Genomic DNA, 18,311 nt, shown 5'->3' with positions numbered 1-18,311 from the left:
GCCACATTTTAAGAGACTGATAAAGTTTTGAAACTGCTGATCACGATGCCTGTCTCGATGTCAGGAACTGAGCGGTGCTCTCCAATGCTCAAGAGAATTAAAACGTTCCTACGAAACACCACGAAAGAACGACTGAGTGCCTTTCCTGTTAAGTCATTCGCGTGTTCAATTGAAGGTTTCAGTTTGAGAATGACATATATCTTCCAACAAGGAGTGACGAATTGATTTCCCATACCGTTCCTACTATTTATTTTGAAGCTGTCTTCCCAAAGTCCTGGAGTTGCAGCTTTTGGTGAGTATAATTCTTTTTGTTTTAAATGTGCATAATACATTTCAACTTGCTTGGCAGGATTACAAGCTCGAATAATTCATACATGCCCTGTCAGGTCTCCTACTGCCTCTCACGTTGCAGCGGACACTTTTCTGGCTGTTGAGGGGAACAAGCCACATCGCTCTCTCTCTCTCTCTCTCTCTCTCTCTCTCTCTCTCTCTCGCCCCCCCCCCCTTATACAAACGCTTCCTACCATGTTATCCAGGAAAATATCACTCTCTTCCTGTGTATAAGAAAGGCACTGTTGTATTAAGTGTTTATTTCTGTTTCCCGATAAATTTTGTTTGGTATATCTTATGAAATACATGAATTATTGACAGAATTCCATGTTTGATGCTACTAAACTATTTTTTTTTTGCCGTTATAATTTAAATTTCAGATTCAACACAAACTAAACCATAGGAATTGGACATTTCTCTTGACTTATATAGCTCAACGCAGCTATTGATGCCAAAAGAGCACTTACAAATCCGAAAACTGGAACCAAACCCCCTCAACTCCAACTCAAATATTCCATATTCGGTACATCAATTAAAACACAAACGCCCTACCATAAATAAACAACACACAAAACATCACAATTACTATACAATAAAACCAGAACCATAATTCCTTACCAACAAAAGCCAGCAATAACATCTAGGTGTAAAAACACACAAACACACCGAGCATAGACAACACCACGCCACAAACATGACAACTAACTTATTCAGCAGAAACTTTGACAGACATCACATCACCCATCTCAGCACGTAATGATATCCTCGTGAACTTCACTTTCATATCCATACCTAATGATAAAAGCAATTAAAACAATTAGACTTCTTTCCGCACAACAAGGACCACACTAATCAGACCTAACAAACGCGCCAAACACAAACAAAATGAACCTTAACCACTCACTGAAAACACTTCCACAACCCACGTTACCGCACGAACTACCTAAACTTGAAACCACATTAGCACGATGACAACCAAAACTCAAATAAACCCAATTCCCCAAGTTAAACTCAGCACGTTCACATTCACCGCCAGAGGTCCCCATGGGATAAAACATGGCATCTACAAACACAACCATCTCAAACTTCGCGACATAATGACGTCACACACTACACCATTACGTCATGAGTTAAAGCAGATGGGTGGAATAAGACGCTTCTGTTGACTCCAATATATTGTGAGTTGAGCTGGCTGCTGCTATTTCATAAGACCCAAAGAAGGGAAAGCAGAAAGGTGGAAGGAGCATATAGAGGGTCTATACAAGGGCGATGTACTTGACGACAATATTATGGAAATGGAAGAGGATGTAGATGAAGATGAAATGGGAGATACGATACTGCGTGAAGAGTTTGACAGAGCACTGAAAGACCTAAGACGAAATAATGCCCCGGGAGTAGACAACATTCCATTAGAACTACTGGCAGCCTTGGGAGAGCCAGTCCTGACGAAACTCTATCATCTGATAAGCAAGATGTATGAGACAGGCGAAATACCCTCAGACTTCAAGAAGAATATAATAATTCAAATCCCAAAGAAAGCAGGTGTTGGCAGATGTGAAAATTACCGAACTATCAGTTTAATAAGCCACAACCTGCAAAATACTAACACGAATTCTTTACAGATGAATGGAAAAACTGGTAGAAGCCTACCTCAGGGAAGATCAGTTTGGATTCTGTAGAAATGTTGGTACACGTGAGGCAATACTGACCCTACGACTTATCTTAGAAGAAAGATTAACGAAAGGCAAACCTACGTTTCAAGCATTTGTAGACTTAGAAAAAGCTTTTGACAATGTTGACTGGAATACTCTCTTTCAAATTCTAAAGGTGGCAGGGATAAAATACAGGGAGCAAAAGGTTATTTACAATTTGTACAGAATCCAGATGGCAGTTATGAGTCGAGGGGCATGAAAGGGAGGGAGTGAGACAGGGTTGTAACCTCTCCCCGATGTTATTCCATCTGTATATTGAGCAAGCAGTAAAGGAAACAAAAGAAAAATTCGGAGTAGGTATTAAAAGACATGGAGAAGAAATAAAAACTTTGAGGTTCGCCGATGACATTGTAATTCTGTCAGAGACAGCAAAGGACTTGGAAGAGCAGTTGAACGGAATGGACAGTGTCATGAAAGGAGGGTATAAGATGAACATCAACAAAAGCAAAACAAGGATAATGGAATGTAGTCGAATTAAGTCAGGTGATGCTGAGGGAATTCAATTAGGAAATGAGACACTTAGAGTAGTAAAGGAGTTTTGCTATTTGGGGAGCAAAATAACTGATGATGGTCGAAGTAGAGAGGATATAAAATGTAGACTGGCAATGGTAAGGAAAGCGTTTCTGAAGAAGAGAAATTCGTTAACATCGAGTATAGATTTAAGTGTCAGGAAGTCGTTTCTGAAAGTATTTGCGTGGAGTGTAACCATGTATGGAAGTGAAATATGGACGATAAATAGTTTGGACAAGAACAGAATAGAAGCTTTCGAAATGTGGTGCTACAGAAGAATGCTGAAGATTATATGGGTAGATCACATAACTAATGAGGAGGTATTGAACAGAATTGGGGAAAAGAGGAGTTTGTGGCACAACTTGACAAGAAGGAGGGACCGGTTGGTAGGACATGTTCTGAGGCATCAAGGGATCACAAATTTAGCATTGGAGGGCAGAGTGGAGGGTAAAAATCGTAGAGGGAGACAAAGAGATGAATACACTTAACAGATACAGAAGGATGTAGGTTGCAGTAGCTACTGGGAGATGAAGCAGCTTGTACAGGATAGAGTAGCATGGAGAGCTGCATCAAACCAGTCTCTGGACTGGAGACCACCACCACCACAACAACAACAACATATCATAAGACTGTTTTAAATCTTTAGACGGATTGTCGAACCTTTAAAGCATTTTTTCTTAGTCAGTTGAGGTGGATTATTTGGGATGTCAGTGTGTTTCTGTGTTCATGAATTGGTTTGTTTCAAAGTGTAGCGAACAAAACTTATTATACAGGTAAACTGGGACTTTTTCCATAAGATCTTTTCGTCTGCTATTGACTAGCCATTTTCTGCACCTAAAGCGAAACATTAATCATTAATACACATGTAGTTGCAAGCGACTTCTGATGATAGTTTAGTAACACGATGGTATAGAGGTACTGAAGGTACCCTCCGCCACACACCGTCAGGTGGCTTGCGGAGTATGGATGTAGATGTAGATGTAGATATATACCTCTGTGTCCTTAGGAAACCTAAAAAAAAGACAGACGTGGTGTCTTCTTGTTGTTGCTGCAATTTATCACGTGCTCCCATTTGTAAAAAACATTGTACAAACCAAATAAACTACTACTATTCGGTTCCAAAAAATTTCTGGTTGGAACTGCATAAATTCGACTTTGATTTAATTTTTGATTTATTGAGCACCCATTTTATCTTGTACAATGATATGGGATTTGTCATATGTTACATACAGAAAAAATATGAATAACAACATATTATCTGAATTAAATATATGGGCAAAACAATTATAGCTTACAAGATATAAATTTGTAACAATATAGGACAAAAATAAGTTACATATATTCTGTGTATAATGGACAGCAACAAGAAACAATGATTATAACACTCTATATTGAGAAATTAATTTATTTTTGTGTGTACATAAGAGTCTACGCCACGACACAAGTTTGTATATGAGTGACTTATAAGATAGGTGAAGGGACGCTATCTTTCTGAAGAATTCATGTATTCACTAACTCCGTAAAAACTATTACTAATTAACATTCTTTTGAGTTCACTTTCAAAACCGCTCAGCTTCTGAATCCTTTTAATTTTTAAGGGAAGAGAACTATAAAGAAATTTTGGGTGGTATATTGCACTCTTGTTGTACTGGGCTTTCTTATGCACTTATCTGTGAAATTCATTACTCTGTCTTGTTGTGTCGTCATGGAACTTTTTGAGCATTCGAAATACATAGCAACATTTACTTAACTTTTTATTGAGCACATCTATATGCTTGGCCCACTTGAGATGCTCATCTAAACAAATTCCTAAGAACTTCTTATATTTCGGCTGAATGCCCTCCAGCTCACTCTGAAGATGGCTAATCGGTATTCAGACGAAATATTAAAATCGAATTTATATGGCTGCACGCCCGAAATTTTGCGCCGGAAAAATATGAAGATGCATATACTACTTTACGCTTTCACGATCGCACCAAACTCCACAGTTTCTCATACTGGCCACTTGGCGCGCTGCTGGCACAGTAGGCATGGGCAACAAAATCGAGGGCCTCGGAGCAGCACCCCCTATAGAGGAAAGCCTGCGCGCCCGCTCAGTGACGTCACGCACGTAGTCTGGTGCCGGTGCTCGCAGTCCGTTTGGCGACAGCAATAGACTGTTAAGGGAACCGCACGAGGAAAATTCGTAAAGAAATCTGACATACCTCTCTCATGAATTACAAGATTTCCTTTCTTAAATGACCCAGTTTTTTTGTCTGTAACTTATTTCTGCATACCTTTTAGCCCCGACGTAAAAGGTGGATGTAATAACTTTCACTATCTGAGGCATCAAAACTCCCAAATGAATGGACCAATTTCATTTTAGTTTATTTTAAAGTTGCTTTAATGGGGATTGTCACGACTTGTTTGATGACAGTCTGGTTAGCCGTTCAAAGATCGTCAGCTACACAAAGTGCAAGTGTTTGCCACCAATGTGCTCTTTTCCAAACTGTAAGTGCTGTAGTATAAATTGTAAATCTCGGAAAGGCCAATCTAAAAGTCTGCAACGGTATACATTTATCTTTTATGGCTGACCACCATTCACCATTCTTCCGTTTTTGCAGTTCCTGTGTAAGACTATTTTTAATGACAAAAATTTTGATTGAAAGCCACCCGCGAAAGATTCTCGTATGCTCTCGCGGACTTTCAATTAGGGTTTTTTTTTTTTTTTTTAAGTTAAATATTGCATCACTTTGACGCAGGTCTAATAATGTGGACGGCATTTTGCAAAGTAGCACACTTGCAGCTAACATTTTACGGGCACTGTTATTGCCGCTGTTTATTCCTTATGTAGCAAAATCCATTTTAAAACCTCATTGGATGATATACCTGTGAATTAAAAAAAGAAACACGAAAATTGGGAAATAGTGTTCGAATTATAACAGCGCCCCCTATAGAGAGGCACTGGTAATAAGCAATTCTATGAGTCGTTTCAAAAACTAACACTGCCCTGAAAGACATGTTCTACATATGTTTTAGTTACTTTGAAACAAACTGTTTGCATGAATTGCACATAAATAAATTTCAACTACGAAGTAAACTTTCATTTCATCTGCTGAGAACTTTTATGACGTGATGTGATTTGTGATGAAATAATTGTGAAAAATGAACCCTTACCTTCATTTGGGCTGCACTCACCAGTGGCTTAGATACTTCATCCTTCCATAAGTTGGGGGAAAGGGGTGGGGGTGGTGGTTCAGCTCTATTTAGTTGCAATACTTTAACAGATCATCATTCCAAAATATATATACTGGTAATTGTTTAGAAGTGGAACACAAGTTTCATCTACTGACCATGCTGATATGAATGAATGCAAATGAAGTAAAAAAATTCTGTGTATGAATGAATTTATTTATTTCTTTTATTCATCTTCCATACACTCTTGTCAATAATCACCAATACATGGAATGAGAAAAATTTTAGATTATAGTGGTTCACAATAGAAAATTATAGATGTAAAGCATGAATACTATGTAGGGACAAAATAATTAAGACTTATGGACACAAAGTCCAAACATTAACAATAAGCACATTCTTGAGACTTAAGTTTCATAATTTTAGGAATAATAATGATAAATTTTGAACAACATTAATTATTAAATTGCTTTCATAATCTCCAGGGTAGTAATGGAAGGTCTTTAAGTAAGTGGGACACTAAAAGAATGCAAATAAAACACTTCACGATAAAGTTTTGTGTAGGAAGAATGCATATGAAAGCACTGTAGTAGAAAAATGGCAATGCATATAGACATTATATTAGGTCACCCTGTAAATTGCAAGTAATCTGTAAGTGTATGTTATGTGGCAAAAATGTGTCGAGTGGTGTCGGAATATGATCTGGTTACATTAATTAGATTAGGTGAGTGAAAAGCAATTGTGACAGGCTTAAGCTTTTTGAATATTCTTTTATAAACAAATATAGTCAAAAAGCCAACAGAAGGGCGTACCTGAGAGTCCACCTCAGATATTTTCCTCCTCAGCAAAGATGAGCTAACAAGAAGGCACTTTACGGCACAGAGCAAGCATCTATTTAAAGAGCTCAGTAATTAGTCAACCTGAGGATTAGTGGCACTCAATAGTGCTTGTAACAGAAGTGAGAGCTGTTCCACAATTACATTACTATTAGATGAGGAGACCTGCCAATCATTATACACAAAGAAGGCCATGAAAGTACTGCAAAGCCCTCCCCTACCAGCTTCTCCCTTTGTAATGGTAGTAAAATATATACGAACATGATCTACATAAGAAAATGTTGAGAGAACAACAGTTATAACAGCTGCAGAGAAAGTAGTAAACTCAGAAAAAAAGAGAGGCAATTGTCACAGCATGCACATCTGCACTCATAACAGTGACAGTAGTAGAAGACAGAGGAACACCACAAACACTACGTGAAATTGAAGTTTGTCTACCTAAAGAATGCATAAATACTATAGTAGCTTTTTCAACAGTAACAATTAATGAATCATTACAAATTGGCAGATTTCTCAGACGTATCACAAGCTAAAGCAATAACTTCAGTATACAGAGAAAAGTGTTGCTGAGAATGTAGAGAACTATAGAGCAATTTTGCTCTTGTCTTCCATTTATCACCAAAACAAACTAACCTTGTTTTCAAAAAAAGTGAAGTCTGCTATAGCACAGTTTGTGTAAGTTTTTCTCAAAATAATAAAGGAAGGTGATCAAAATGGCATTGTCTTGTCTTTGTCAACGGCATGTGCCATGTTGGGCCACATAACTCTATTACACAAATCAGAAATACTATGAATAAGGCGTGCAGCAAAGAAGTGGTTTAAGTCATACTCGGAAAACCAAGTTAATTGATTTTTAGGTTTCGCATACTATAAAAAGAATACTATTGGTCCTCTCTGCCTGCCACACCCCCTCCCCTCCCTCCTCTATGTATCATTCACCACCCAACTTCACCTGAGAAAGAATTAGTGTAAGATTCTTTAATGTAAAGATTAATTTCTTTGATAAAAATTTCAAGTTAGGCTATTAGTGTTTATAGCTGTTAGCAGCTGTATATTAAAATATTTATATAAACTCTCAGCCATAAGTTGCAATTTGGTAAGTTTGACTAGTTTCAGATTAACCTAATTAGTTCAGCTTAAGAGGCATTTGTTGATGTGGCAATATTACTGATGACAGGTTTTGTATTAATGATTTAAAAAGAATCTAAGATAAAGATTTCAAAATTATGTTGTAAGAGTTTGCAGTTTTCGCCGAGTGTTTTTTTTTTTTTAATTTTTTTTTTCCATTAACCTTTTTACAGTAGTTGTTTAAAAATATATTGACACCAACCCAAACAACACTTTTCATTATTGCCTGGGATGAATGTCCATTGCATCATACCCCATCAAATAATAAAAAGTCATTTTCTTGAAGAGTAGCAAGTGCTACTGCACAGGCAATAGCACGTCGATTCGTACAGGCAGCTAACTGCTCATTTTCAAGCCTTTGCTTTTTCTCCTCTGGCCCTTCATGTCTACTTTCTTCCTTTGAAAGGTAGGAAGGACAGTTTGGGAGTAGTGATGGAAGTGCATCTGGTCTCAAACGTGGTTTGAGAAGGGGGCTCTTAATAACTGACCAGTCCTTTCATCCACAATTTGTGTTTCCCAAATAACATCATCCTTGTGAAAGTGAACATGACATACCTGTAATTAAAAATGAATAAAAAATGAAAAAAGGTGCTTACAATTGAATGTGATGACAATATTAATAGTGTGAAAACAATTTATGTTTATAAAGTTAGTTTATAGTTCTAAAATACAAATAGACTCACAACTAAAATGCAGAAGAATACTCAAGTGATAAATGTGGCCATGGCACAGGACCTATAAAACAGTAACACTACAATATCAAAACACATGCAGTTACATGTCATGGCAACAAGCTCTTGAAGAGATGGTGAAATGAAAAAAGTACTTGCCCCATCAATAATTACAAACATTGACTAATGTTTGTAGCATAATTCAATAACAGTGATAATTTTTTTTATAATTTACCCTTGTAGCTCATATATTCACTAGAGGGGGTGGGATTTTTGCTTAATGTCTTGCTCTATTGCCCCCCCCCCCCCCCCCCCACTCACACACACACATACCTCGGACACAAGAAAGCACGATGACACCAAACTCACACAGGTATAATCCATAGAAGCAACTGTGAAACAGTAACAGAATAATACAAAGTAATTGTCACACTGTGTAACCTTTAGAACTATGAAATACTTAAAGGTAGTGCTTTTTATCAGATAGACACTGTTTTACTTTTGTATTTCAGCTGCTATTTCCTAATCAATATATCAGTTCATAACTTACATAACAACTGACAATATGATGAACTAATACATTGCCACTTATGTGCTACCTATTAGGCTAAACATGAGCACACAATTGCTTTCAAGTACTTTAGCTGTGTATCTATAAGACAGCTGTGTAGGCCACTGGCATGTATCTGAAATTCCAGACCCAGAAAGTAAGAATTTGTAAAATCCACAAGTATTTTTTATTTTTTGTTTTCACAGTTTCTCCCTTTGCATTTTGTGATGGCCTGTTAATCCAATCATGTACTCATTCATTTTTCCTGTCTATGGTTCACTGTAAAGTCGAAAGCCTACTATATTCCCTAATAGTAACATTCCTTGCATTGACTTCAAATTCCCACCAATAATTTATTAAAAACAAGCGACTGAGACACTGTTTTTACTTCATTTTCAATTTCTGGGTACACCACATTCCTTGTTTTTGAACAGGCAACTTCCTAAAGACTTTTACAGCAAAAAGAAACACTAAATACAGAAGCAGAATACATCGAAAGTCGCCTGTATCTTAAGTGCATGTACTTAATTATAAACAGACTTTTATTCCTAACCACAGACAGCATAAACAGTAAGTATAAAGATATACTGAGATATTTAACTACGTAAGTATGACTGTGCTTAGGCTATACTGGTTGAACTTGCAGAATACAGAATTCATTTAACCTATACCAGTTAAACTGTAGAATTGCCAGGGCAAGAAAACAAAACACTATTTTCTTCGGCACTTATGCAGTTAAGATCTAATATATTGGTCACAATGTCTCTGACCTTCCTTACTGCTAGAGGTGGCAAAAAATAACGTAACTGATAGAAATAACTGGTTACTGAAAAGTAACGGTTACTGCGATAACCGTTCCTCTGATACAGGCAGTTATTTCAATAATTGTCTAATGTCAACAGTGCCTCGTGCCATCTGTTGACCGAAGATCGTACTACACTTTCCCGTCAACTCATCGGAGATCTGGCTAGGAGTAGGAACTAAGGAGAGGGTAGACCATTTGGAAGGCGTTCTATAGGCCATGGGAATAACTGTGAGACTGCGCGCCATCTGTTGATAATAACTGTGTACTATATCGTGCGCCTTCGTTACTTTTAGCACAAACAATTAAATAAAGCTAATGTCCAAGCGGTGGCTGATAGGAGATGCAGTACAGGCATTAACAAGTACGGTCGTTCCCTTAAGCCACCGCCTCATATGTCAATACAGGTAACCTGGAAGTTGATAACGGAATAACTGTGTCTGTGTTCCTGATACAGTGACTCCAGTCTTAGACCCCGGTGATATTACAGAGACGATACTTACTGGAGCGAACAAATATTTACGTACTTCTTCGGAAACAGCCGCTGGCCATCACGAATGACAAATAACATGTCAGAAAGAATAACATAACACAGTTGAATATAATAATTATTATCGTCATCATTTGTCAGGAGATTGTCAAAATACGTGAATATATCACAGTAACTGCTAATATTTACAAAATTGATACACTGTCAGAATAAAACACAGTTACGCACTTTTAATAAATTTATCATACACAGAATACCCGATCTTGACTGTTGCAACCAAGTGCTGTCAAAACTGAAATATAGCAGAATTTTTACCTAAGCTGGTCCATCAGTCTCTGTTACGATATTCATTTACAGAGTAGAAGGAGGGGTCAATGGAAGCGTCTGCTTCGACGTAAAGGTGTTGTGGTGTGTGAATGTCATTACGGTGTGTGTGTGTGTGTGTGTGTGTGTGTGTGTGTGTGTGTGTGTGTGTGTGTGTGTGTGTGTATTCCCATTTTCATAGTTGTATGTGTTGATGTTTAACTATCGTCAACTGAGGTCGACCTATGTAGGTCAAGGTCAAGGGAACTGTCCGATTCCAATTTTCGTACTTTTAGTTGTGGGTATTGGTGTTTTGGTATGGTCACCTGTGGTTGACCTATATTGTTCAAGGGAAGTGTCCGATTCCTGCAGATTTTTGTTGGTGTAGCAGAATGCTGTATTTTTTCCTTTTTGTTCTTCATTCTGTGTTTTGGGATCATGGTGTGTTTTTTTTTACTAGCTTATCCTCACCCTAAAACCCCCAACTTCCCGCAGTTGTCCTGTTGGTTTGATTGTATTTTTGGTGGGAGATGTTGTTGTATTATTTATATGTATCTTCGTGTTTGTTGCTATGTGTATGTAGTGACGTTATAGACACACTTAAAATAGCCATTTCCGGCATACTGATGACGGGTGGAATCAGACACTTCTGTATCAAATAGTCTTTAAAACACACAGTAAACCGTGCTTTATCTGAAACCAAGATTTTAATGGTTGCTGACTTGCTGGCAGTTTATTGAAAATGCATGTTCCTGAATATTGGACCTCTTTTGGACCAAGGTAAGTGATTTTAGGTCTTTATGTAGATTGCTGTTCCCATTTCTAGTACTGATATTATGTATTGAGCTGTTGGTTGGAAATACTTGTAACAAATTTCATTAAGCAATAAATATACTAGGAAGCAGTGGTTAGAATAGAAAGTTCCTTGAACAGGTTCCTACATGATGTTCTTGAATTTATACCACAGACGATTTTTAGTACACGCTTTTACATGCGAAAAACTTTTGCTTTGCTCCCTTATGAAATGATAGTGAAAAAATGTGGTATGCCCTTCCCAACTGAATTTATTATCGAGTTGTAGTCCCAGAAATGTAACACTGTCAACCTTTTCGATCTGCATGCCTTCATATGTTATAAACACGCTACAGCTGGAGAAATCGAGCAGTTTCCAAATCTGGCATAAAACTTGGATTAGCGTACTCACACTTTCCCCAATAGGACTAGCTTTTACAGCACAGGAGTAAACGAATCTGTCACATTAGGTATATTTTTTGTTGTATTACAAGGCTGTACACTTTATTCTATTATGTGAGAAGCACAAGAAATTAAGCTTCGAATTTAACCTACTGTACTCAGTTTACATATTACTTCATACTTAAAAACGCACGTTGTTAACATTTTACTTAAACAGTGCTGTGGCGAAGTTCCGTGTACTTTCTGTCGCAGCTGCGAAGATAATATTTCTAATAGCGACTGATAACCTACAAACATATAATATGAAACACTAATAATCATTCTAACATCAACTAAAATGTACGGAGTTAATAAGGGTTATGACACGATTCATACGACATTCCTGTTATTTCACACTACTCGCAGTTATACTGATAACTAAACTGATGGATTCCAATTATATCGTTATTTAACTGTAGCCCCTCGGAGTATTCGGTATTCGCTAGCGAAAAATAACTTGGCAGTTATTAATAACCGTTAACGATAACGGTTAGGCCGGTATTACACTATCAAATTTCTTTGTTAAAGATTTGATCAAAGATGTGATCAAATATCCGTCAAATATATTTGACAAAGATCTTTGACATAGCGCTAGAAGGGGTATTACACTGTCATCAAATTTTTCGTCAAAGTTCAAGATGGCTGACAACAACTTGTTATTAACCATAGCAGTTGCACGTACCACAATTGCATTGTGTGCACATGCGGGAAAGAAGTGGAGAAAAAAAAGGAACCATACATACCAGGTTGACAGTCTTAAATTCCTGCGATTACAACTTGATAATAAATTCAGTTGGGAGGAGCACACCACAGAACTGTAGAAACGCCTTAACAAATCTGTATTTGCAATTCGAGTGTTAGCAGACATGGACAACATAAAAATGAAACAGGGTGGCACACTTTGCCTACTTTCATTCCATAATGTCATATGGTATAGTATTTCGGGGTAAATCTTCAAGTCAGACAAAAGTTTTCAGAGTCCAAAAGCATGTAGTATGTATTATTTGTCCTGCAGAAACCTCTTCAAAGAACTGGGTATACTAACTATTGCCTCTCAGTATACTGGTTAATGAAATTTGTCCTAAACAATATTTCCCAACAAACAACACAGTTCATACATACAATACCAAGAACAAAACTGATCTGCACAAGGACTTAAAAGCACTTACTTTAGTTCAGAAAGGGGTCCACTACTCAGGAAAACTCATCTTCAATCATTTGCCAGCAAACATAAAAAATTTAGTTACAAATAAAGATCAGTTTAAAAGGGGCCTGAAAGACTTACTAGTGGCCAACTCCTCCTACTCCATGGACGAAATTTTTAATACAAACAAATGATGTATTTATTCATACTATTAGTATTGTTATTTCAGCTTAAAAAAATTGACATGTTCCACATCCACGAGGATCACCTCAGCACGGATCTATTGAACGAAAAACTAATCTAATCTTGGTGAAGCCGTGGGTTTTACGATGACACGATAAAAGCATTCGACAAAACTTGTTACGTGCGTTTACAGTGGAAGACGTCAAGTCGTACATCAAATACTTAGTAATGGATGAGCATACATTACTGTATGTGCTCAGTGATGTGTATCCTCATATCACAATGCACAATATTCACTTAAGAACTGCTACATCTACAGAAGACAGGCTCATTGTAACACTCCGATGCCTTGCTACAGGAGAGGGTTAGGTTAGGTTAGGTTAGGTCAGGTCAGGTCTCCAAGTCTCTTAATCCATTTTTGTATTCAGGGTGCCTCACGTTGTAAAGTGCCTCATCAGCGTCATACATCTCTATTAATTTTGTAGTTGTCAGCATACACCAATTGTATTTACCAGCAATGTTTATAAAAACACTACAGACAACAGAACGCTGCAGCGATGCTAGCGCTCCATGTGGTAACATGTCACATTGCAGTGAACAGAAGACAAGCAATTTCTTTGATCAAATCTACAGCGAGGCCCTAGATTTGACAAATATTGGATGACATTTGACAAAGTTCCTATTACACTATCAAATTTCTTTGTCAAAGATGTGATCCAATATTCCGTCCAATATATTTGACAAAGATCTTTGAAGTAGCGCTAGACGGGGTATTGCACTGTCATCAAAGTTTTCGTCAAAGTTCAAGATGGCTGACAAAAACAAATTGTTATTAACCGCAGCAGCTGCTGCTTGTGCCACAATTGCTGTGTGTGCACATGCGATACAGAAGCGGGGAAAAAAAAGGAAACGTACCGGGGTGAAGCCGTGGGTTTCACGACGAGACGAAAAAAGCATTCAGCAAAACTTGTTACGTGACCTAATAGTGGAAGACGTCAAGTCATACATCAATTTCTTGCGAATGGATGAGCATACTTTTCAGTATGTTCTCAGTGAAGTGATTCCTCATATCTCGAAACACAATACTCACCTAAGAACTGCTATATCTGCAGAAGACAGGCTCACTGTAACACTATGATTCCTTGCTACAGGAGAAAGTTACTCTAGCTTACAGTACAGCACTCGAATTCCACAATGCACATTAAGTAAAATAATACCTGAAACGTGTGAAGCAATTTATAAAGCACTAAAGGACCATTGTCTGAAGGTAAATAAATGTTCGATACACTTTATGTTCATGAAGATAAATTGTTATTTTATTTACATGGCAAATTGCAATTGATGTGTGATACCACAAAATTAATAGAGATGTATGAAGCGGATGAGACACTTTACAATGTGAGGCATCCTGATTATAAAAATAGATTAAGAAGATTGGAGAGATACAAAAATTATACACACATATATTTATAGAATGGAATCCTCATCCTCTATTCCAGCCTGCTGCAAGGCAGCCTGGATATATCCAGAGGTGGACGGTTGTGCACGGGCTGTTGCATGCAGCAAATCCCACCTGTCCATTAATGTCCGCTGCAGACTGTGCACAGTGGCAGTGGTGTATTCACTGTCGCCCGCCTTTTCCATTTCACGCAGTTCTGCTGCGATGTGGGCGCCAAGGGTACTGTAGCGGTCTTCATGGACAGGCATGGTTCTGGCAGCATCAGCCATAGCCTGAAGTGTCCTGCTGGCCTCCACCATGATGTTAGTTGCCACGTCTGGCGTGACTTTCCTCCTTTTAGTGGGAGGCCACTCTTGACGCAGGGGCTGTGGCTGCGCCTCGCTACATGCGACAGGCTCTTGCATCTCATGCTATAAAATGAAAGATAAAAGCCATTAGTTACATACTTCCTTGCACATACATAAATCTTATTTATTTACAGGTACCCACAAGCAGAGGAGAGTGGGAGCAAATTGCAGAGGATTTCGAGAAGAAGTGGAACTGTTATAACACTATAGGAGCAATGGATGGAAAGCACATTCGTATTAAATGTCCACAAGCTAGTGGATCTCACTTTTTTAATTATAAATCCTTCAACAGTATCATTTTATTTGCAATGGTAGATGCTTCCTACAAATTTTTGTATGTAGATGTAGGAACTAATGGGCGTGTTGGTGATGCTGGAGTGTTTTCAAAAAGCAAACTACGTGAGTGTCTCATTGACCGATCTATGCTCAACATTCCTGAAGGCAGGAAGCTTGGGAACACAAAAAACATTACAACTCCAATGGTAGTACTGGCAGATGACGCTTTTCCTCTGAGTTATAACATTATGAAGCCATACCCCTTAAAAGGAATCACAAAAGAAGAAAAGGTTTTCAATTACTGACTGTCACGAGGAAGATGATTAGTGGAGAGCAGCTTTGGCATTCTTGCAAGTCGTTTCAGGATTTTTCTTACTACCATTAATCTGCCTCCTGAAAAAGTTACCACAATAACACTGGCTGCCTGCACATTGCACAACTTGTTAACTGAGAGAAGAAAACACTTATACACACGTCAGGAAACAGTGTCTGCCGTAGTAGGAGACTGCACTTATCTTGAGACACAAAGCACAGAGGACCTACAGCAAATGGAACCAATAGCTTACCAAGCTGCTTCTGGACGTACAGTACACGGGAGAGCAGTTAGGGAATACTTTAAGACATTTTACAATGGCGCTGGGAAAGTGCCCTGGCAAGATAATCACATTTAGTAACGTAAAATGTAAACAAATGTACATACCGCAAACATTTCCTCAAACGTCGGTGTGGCACGTTCACTTCCAGTTTCACTTTCCGTGCTCTCCATATTGCACACACTCTCGTCGGCCTCTGTTGACTGGTCGAGAAATTTCAGCATTTGGAACCAGTACACTTGTGGTGTATACGCCGCCTGCGCACTGGCTCCACTTTTGCTTTTATGCATCTGCAATATTAATAATGAAAATAATTTAAACTACTTGTAGGTTACGTAAACATTATTGTATGCTTCAAGTCGCTGCAGTGAACAAATTAATGCTAATCATTTGTATGACATGTAAACTTTACTTGCATAAATAAATATAAATGAATATGTCAATACGTACTTTAGCTTTCTCGTACGAGTAGCTAGTACCACAGTCTAATGTTAGACTGTGCTAGTACGGAGGGCGGAGGCCATTTATCTTCCTCTTTATATCCTCGGCCGTACATCCAGGCCGTATGTCACGGCTAATAATCTCTGCTATATTTTTATAACTCTCCAATCTTCTTAATCTATTTTTATAATCAGGGTGCCTCACATTGTAAAGCGCCTCATCCGCTTCATACATTTCAATTAATTTTGTGGTAGACGCCACACAGCAATTGTATTTAGCAGCCATGTTTACAAACACAAAAGATGACAGAACGCTCCAGCGATGCTGGCGCTCCGCGTGGTAACATATCGCATTGCAGTGAAGTCGCGACTATTACAGTAACATTGCCCCACTTAGCAGAAGAATGTTGAAAATTAGGTGGACTGATACGAACGGATGAGGTCCTCTGCAGAATCAGCGAAGAAGGAATATTCTGACAAGAACAACTACATTCTACCATTAACGCAGAAGAATGTTAATAATTAGGTGGACTGATAGGGACGGAGGAGGTACTCTCCTGAATCACCGAAAAAAGGAATATTCTGACAAGAAGAAGGAAATAAGTCGAATACATCCAAAAAATAAGCGAGGACTTAAGTTCAAAGTTCGAGGCAGCGCGCATGAAACCAGTCTGAAGACAGGTGATTAAAAAAAACAAGTTTTTCTTAATTGTGAATGTTGGGATACAACACAAGTACATATTTGAGACAGTGTGTAAAGTATTCACCGTATAGTTTACTTTCCCCATAAAATGTAATTACGTTTTTCTTACGTCATCTTACATAGGCTGTTGCATTGTTAGCAGCAAGAGGCAGAAGGGCTTTATTGGTGCTCCAGTTTTAGCGATTTTGATCGAGAACGTATGGTGTAGTGTGTTTCGTCACACCAGTATAAAAGTACTCGTATATTTATTGATCAACTTAATCATTAAGTGTACAGAAGCGTACAATATGATATGGACCAAATCAAACAAATAATATGAGAACATGTATAGACATAGCATTATTTCTTATAGTTTACATCTCACTGGAGATGTATCACGTATGTATTCATAAGAATAAGTTCAAATAATAATGCTGCTCATAATCAGACAGCAAATTTAATTAATGGACAATTGGTTATTTCTAATGGAAAAGTTTGATTTTGAAACTTAAAATCTAAAATTTAATTTATGATTAGATAACATTGAAGAAAGTCTTGTATGCTGTAAAGGCAGTGCTTTCTTAGGCATGCTCTTAATGTTTTTAAATTTTTTTTTTTGATTCTTGAATACTTTCTACTGCTTTTGGGAGATGGTTGTATCGTTGATTCCCATATATTTAATGCTGTTCGTTTACAGTTTAGTAGAATGGAGAACTAGTCTTTTTTTTTTTTTTTTTTTTTTACGTGTCATGATGGTGACTGTCTGGATTCCTGTGCAGTCATTGATGATTCGCTTAATAAAACAGAAATTAAAATGTATACTGGCTAGAGAGAGGCAGTATGTTTAGTTTTTAAAGAGTGGTTAACATGTTTCTCTTTGATTTTTGTACAGGATTATTCTGATTGTTTTTTTTTCATTGTAAATAAGTTGATTTAGTACTGTAACCCCAAAAAGCAATTCCATAGCATAGTACTGAATGGAAAAGAGCATAATACCATAATACATATGTGTCAATGTGCTGGCACTATTTAACTTGTCCCTCAGTGAGTGGATCACAAAACCAAGTTTGCTTGGCCTGGCATTAATTGTGTCAACCTGTTTGTTCCATGTGAATGTATCAGTGACACCAGTCCCTAAGAATTTTGATTCATTGACAAATTCTACATTGCTGCCACTTAGTGTTACTGTTTGAACCTGAGCAGTTCTGTTCTGAATGGTATGGAAATTAGGCATAGTGCCTTTTTTTGCATGTAGGAGTAGTCTATTTGTTGCAAGCTATGAGTCTAGTTGGATTGTATTTCTATTAACTGCTGACTGAAGAGATTCATCTGCATTTGATATAAGGATATTAGTATCAGCAAAGAGAGATGTCTTATTAGTGGGTAAGGTGGAAGGGAGCACATTTATATCAAGTAGAAATAATGAGCGACCTAGAACAGAGCACTGT

At 37.7% G+C, this 18,311-nt stretch overlaps 2 protein-coding genes across 2 annotated transcripts in view; one reads left to right on the top strand and one right to left on the bottom strand.

The window, feature by feature from the left end:
• Nucleotides 1-1,036: 1,036 nt before the first annotated feature.
• LOC126092914 (uncharacterized) lies at nt 1,037-16,457 on the bottom strand. Its single transcript, XM_049908644.1, has 5 exons — nt 16,192-16,457; nt 15,849-16,031; nt 14,640-14,935; nt 8,695-8,753; nt 1,037-1,122 (listed from the first exon to the last, which is right to left on the bottom strand). Exons 2-5 carry the CDS (start codon nt 16,029-16,031, stop codon nt 1,037-1,039), a joined length of 624 nt encoding a protein of 207 aa, XP_049764601.1. The 5' UTR covers nt 16,192-16,457.
• Nucleotides 16,458-16,532: 75 nt separating this feature from the next.
• The window catches only part of LOC126092000 (medium-chain acyl-CoA ligase ACSF2, mitochondrial-like), a 100,658-nt gene continuing 98,879 nt past the window's right edge, over nt 16,533-18,311 (top strand). The window contains exon 1 of the mRNA XM_049907374.1: nt 16,533-16,974. Coding sequence (XP_049763331.1) covers nt 16,973-16,974 — 2 coding nt within the window. The 5' untranslated portion in view covers nt 16,533-16,972. The remainder of the gene's footprint in view (nt 16,975-18,311) is intronic.

The sequence above is a fragment of the Schistocerca cancellata genome, chromosome 7, assembly GCF_023864275.1.
Source record: "Schistocerca cancellata isolate TAMUIC-IGC-003103 chromosome 7, iqSchCanc2.1, whole genome shotgun sequence".
Classification (NCBI taxonomy): domain Eukaryota; kingdom Metazoa; phylum Arthropoda; class Insecta; order Orthoptera; family Acrididae; genus Schistocerca; species Schistocerca cancellata.
Note: the sequence above shows the minus strand (reverse complement) of the source record. Positions and strands in the feature narration are given on the sequence as shown.

Coding starts and splice junctions, on each gene's coding strand:
- LOC126092914 (XM_049908644.1), bottom strand. CDS start 16,031: ATGCATAAAAGCAAAAGTGGAGCCAGTGCGCAGGCGGCGTATACACCA. Junction 14,936..15,848: donor CGTTTGAGGAAATGTTTGCG/GTATGTACATTT, acceptor TTCATTTTATAG/CATGAGATGCAAGAGCCTGT. Junction 8,754..14,639: donor CAGCGGACATTAATGGACAG/GTGGGATTTGCT, acceptor ACTGTTTCACAG/TTGCTTCTATGGATTATACC.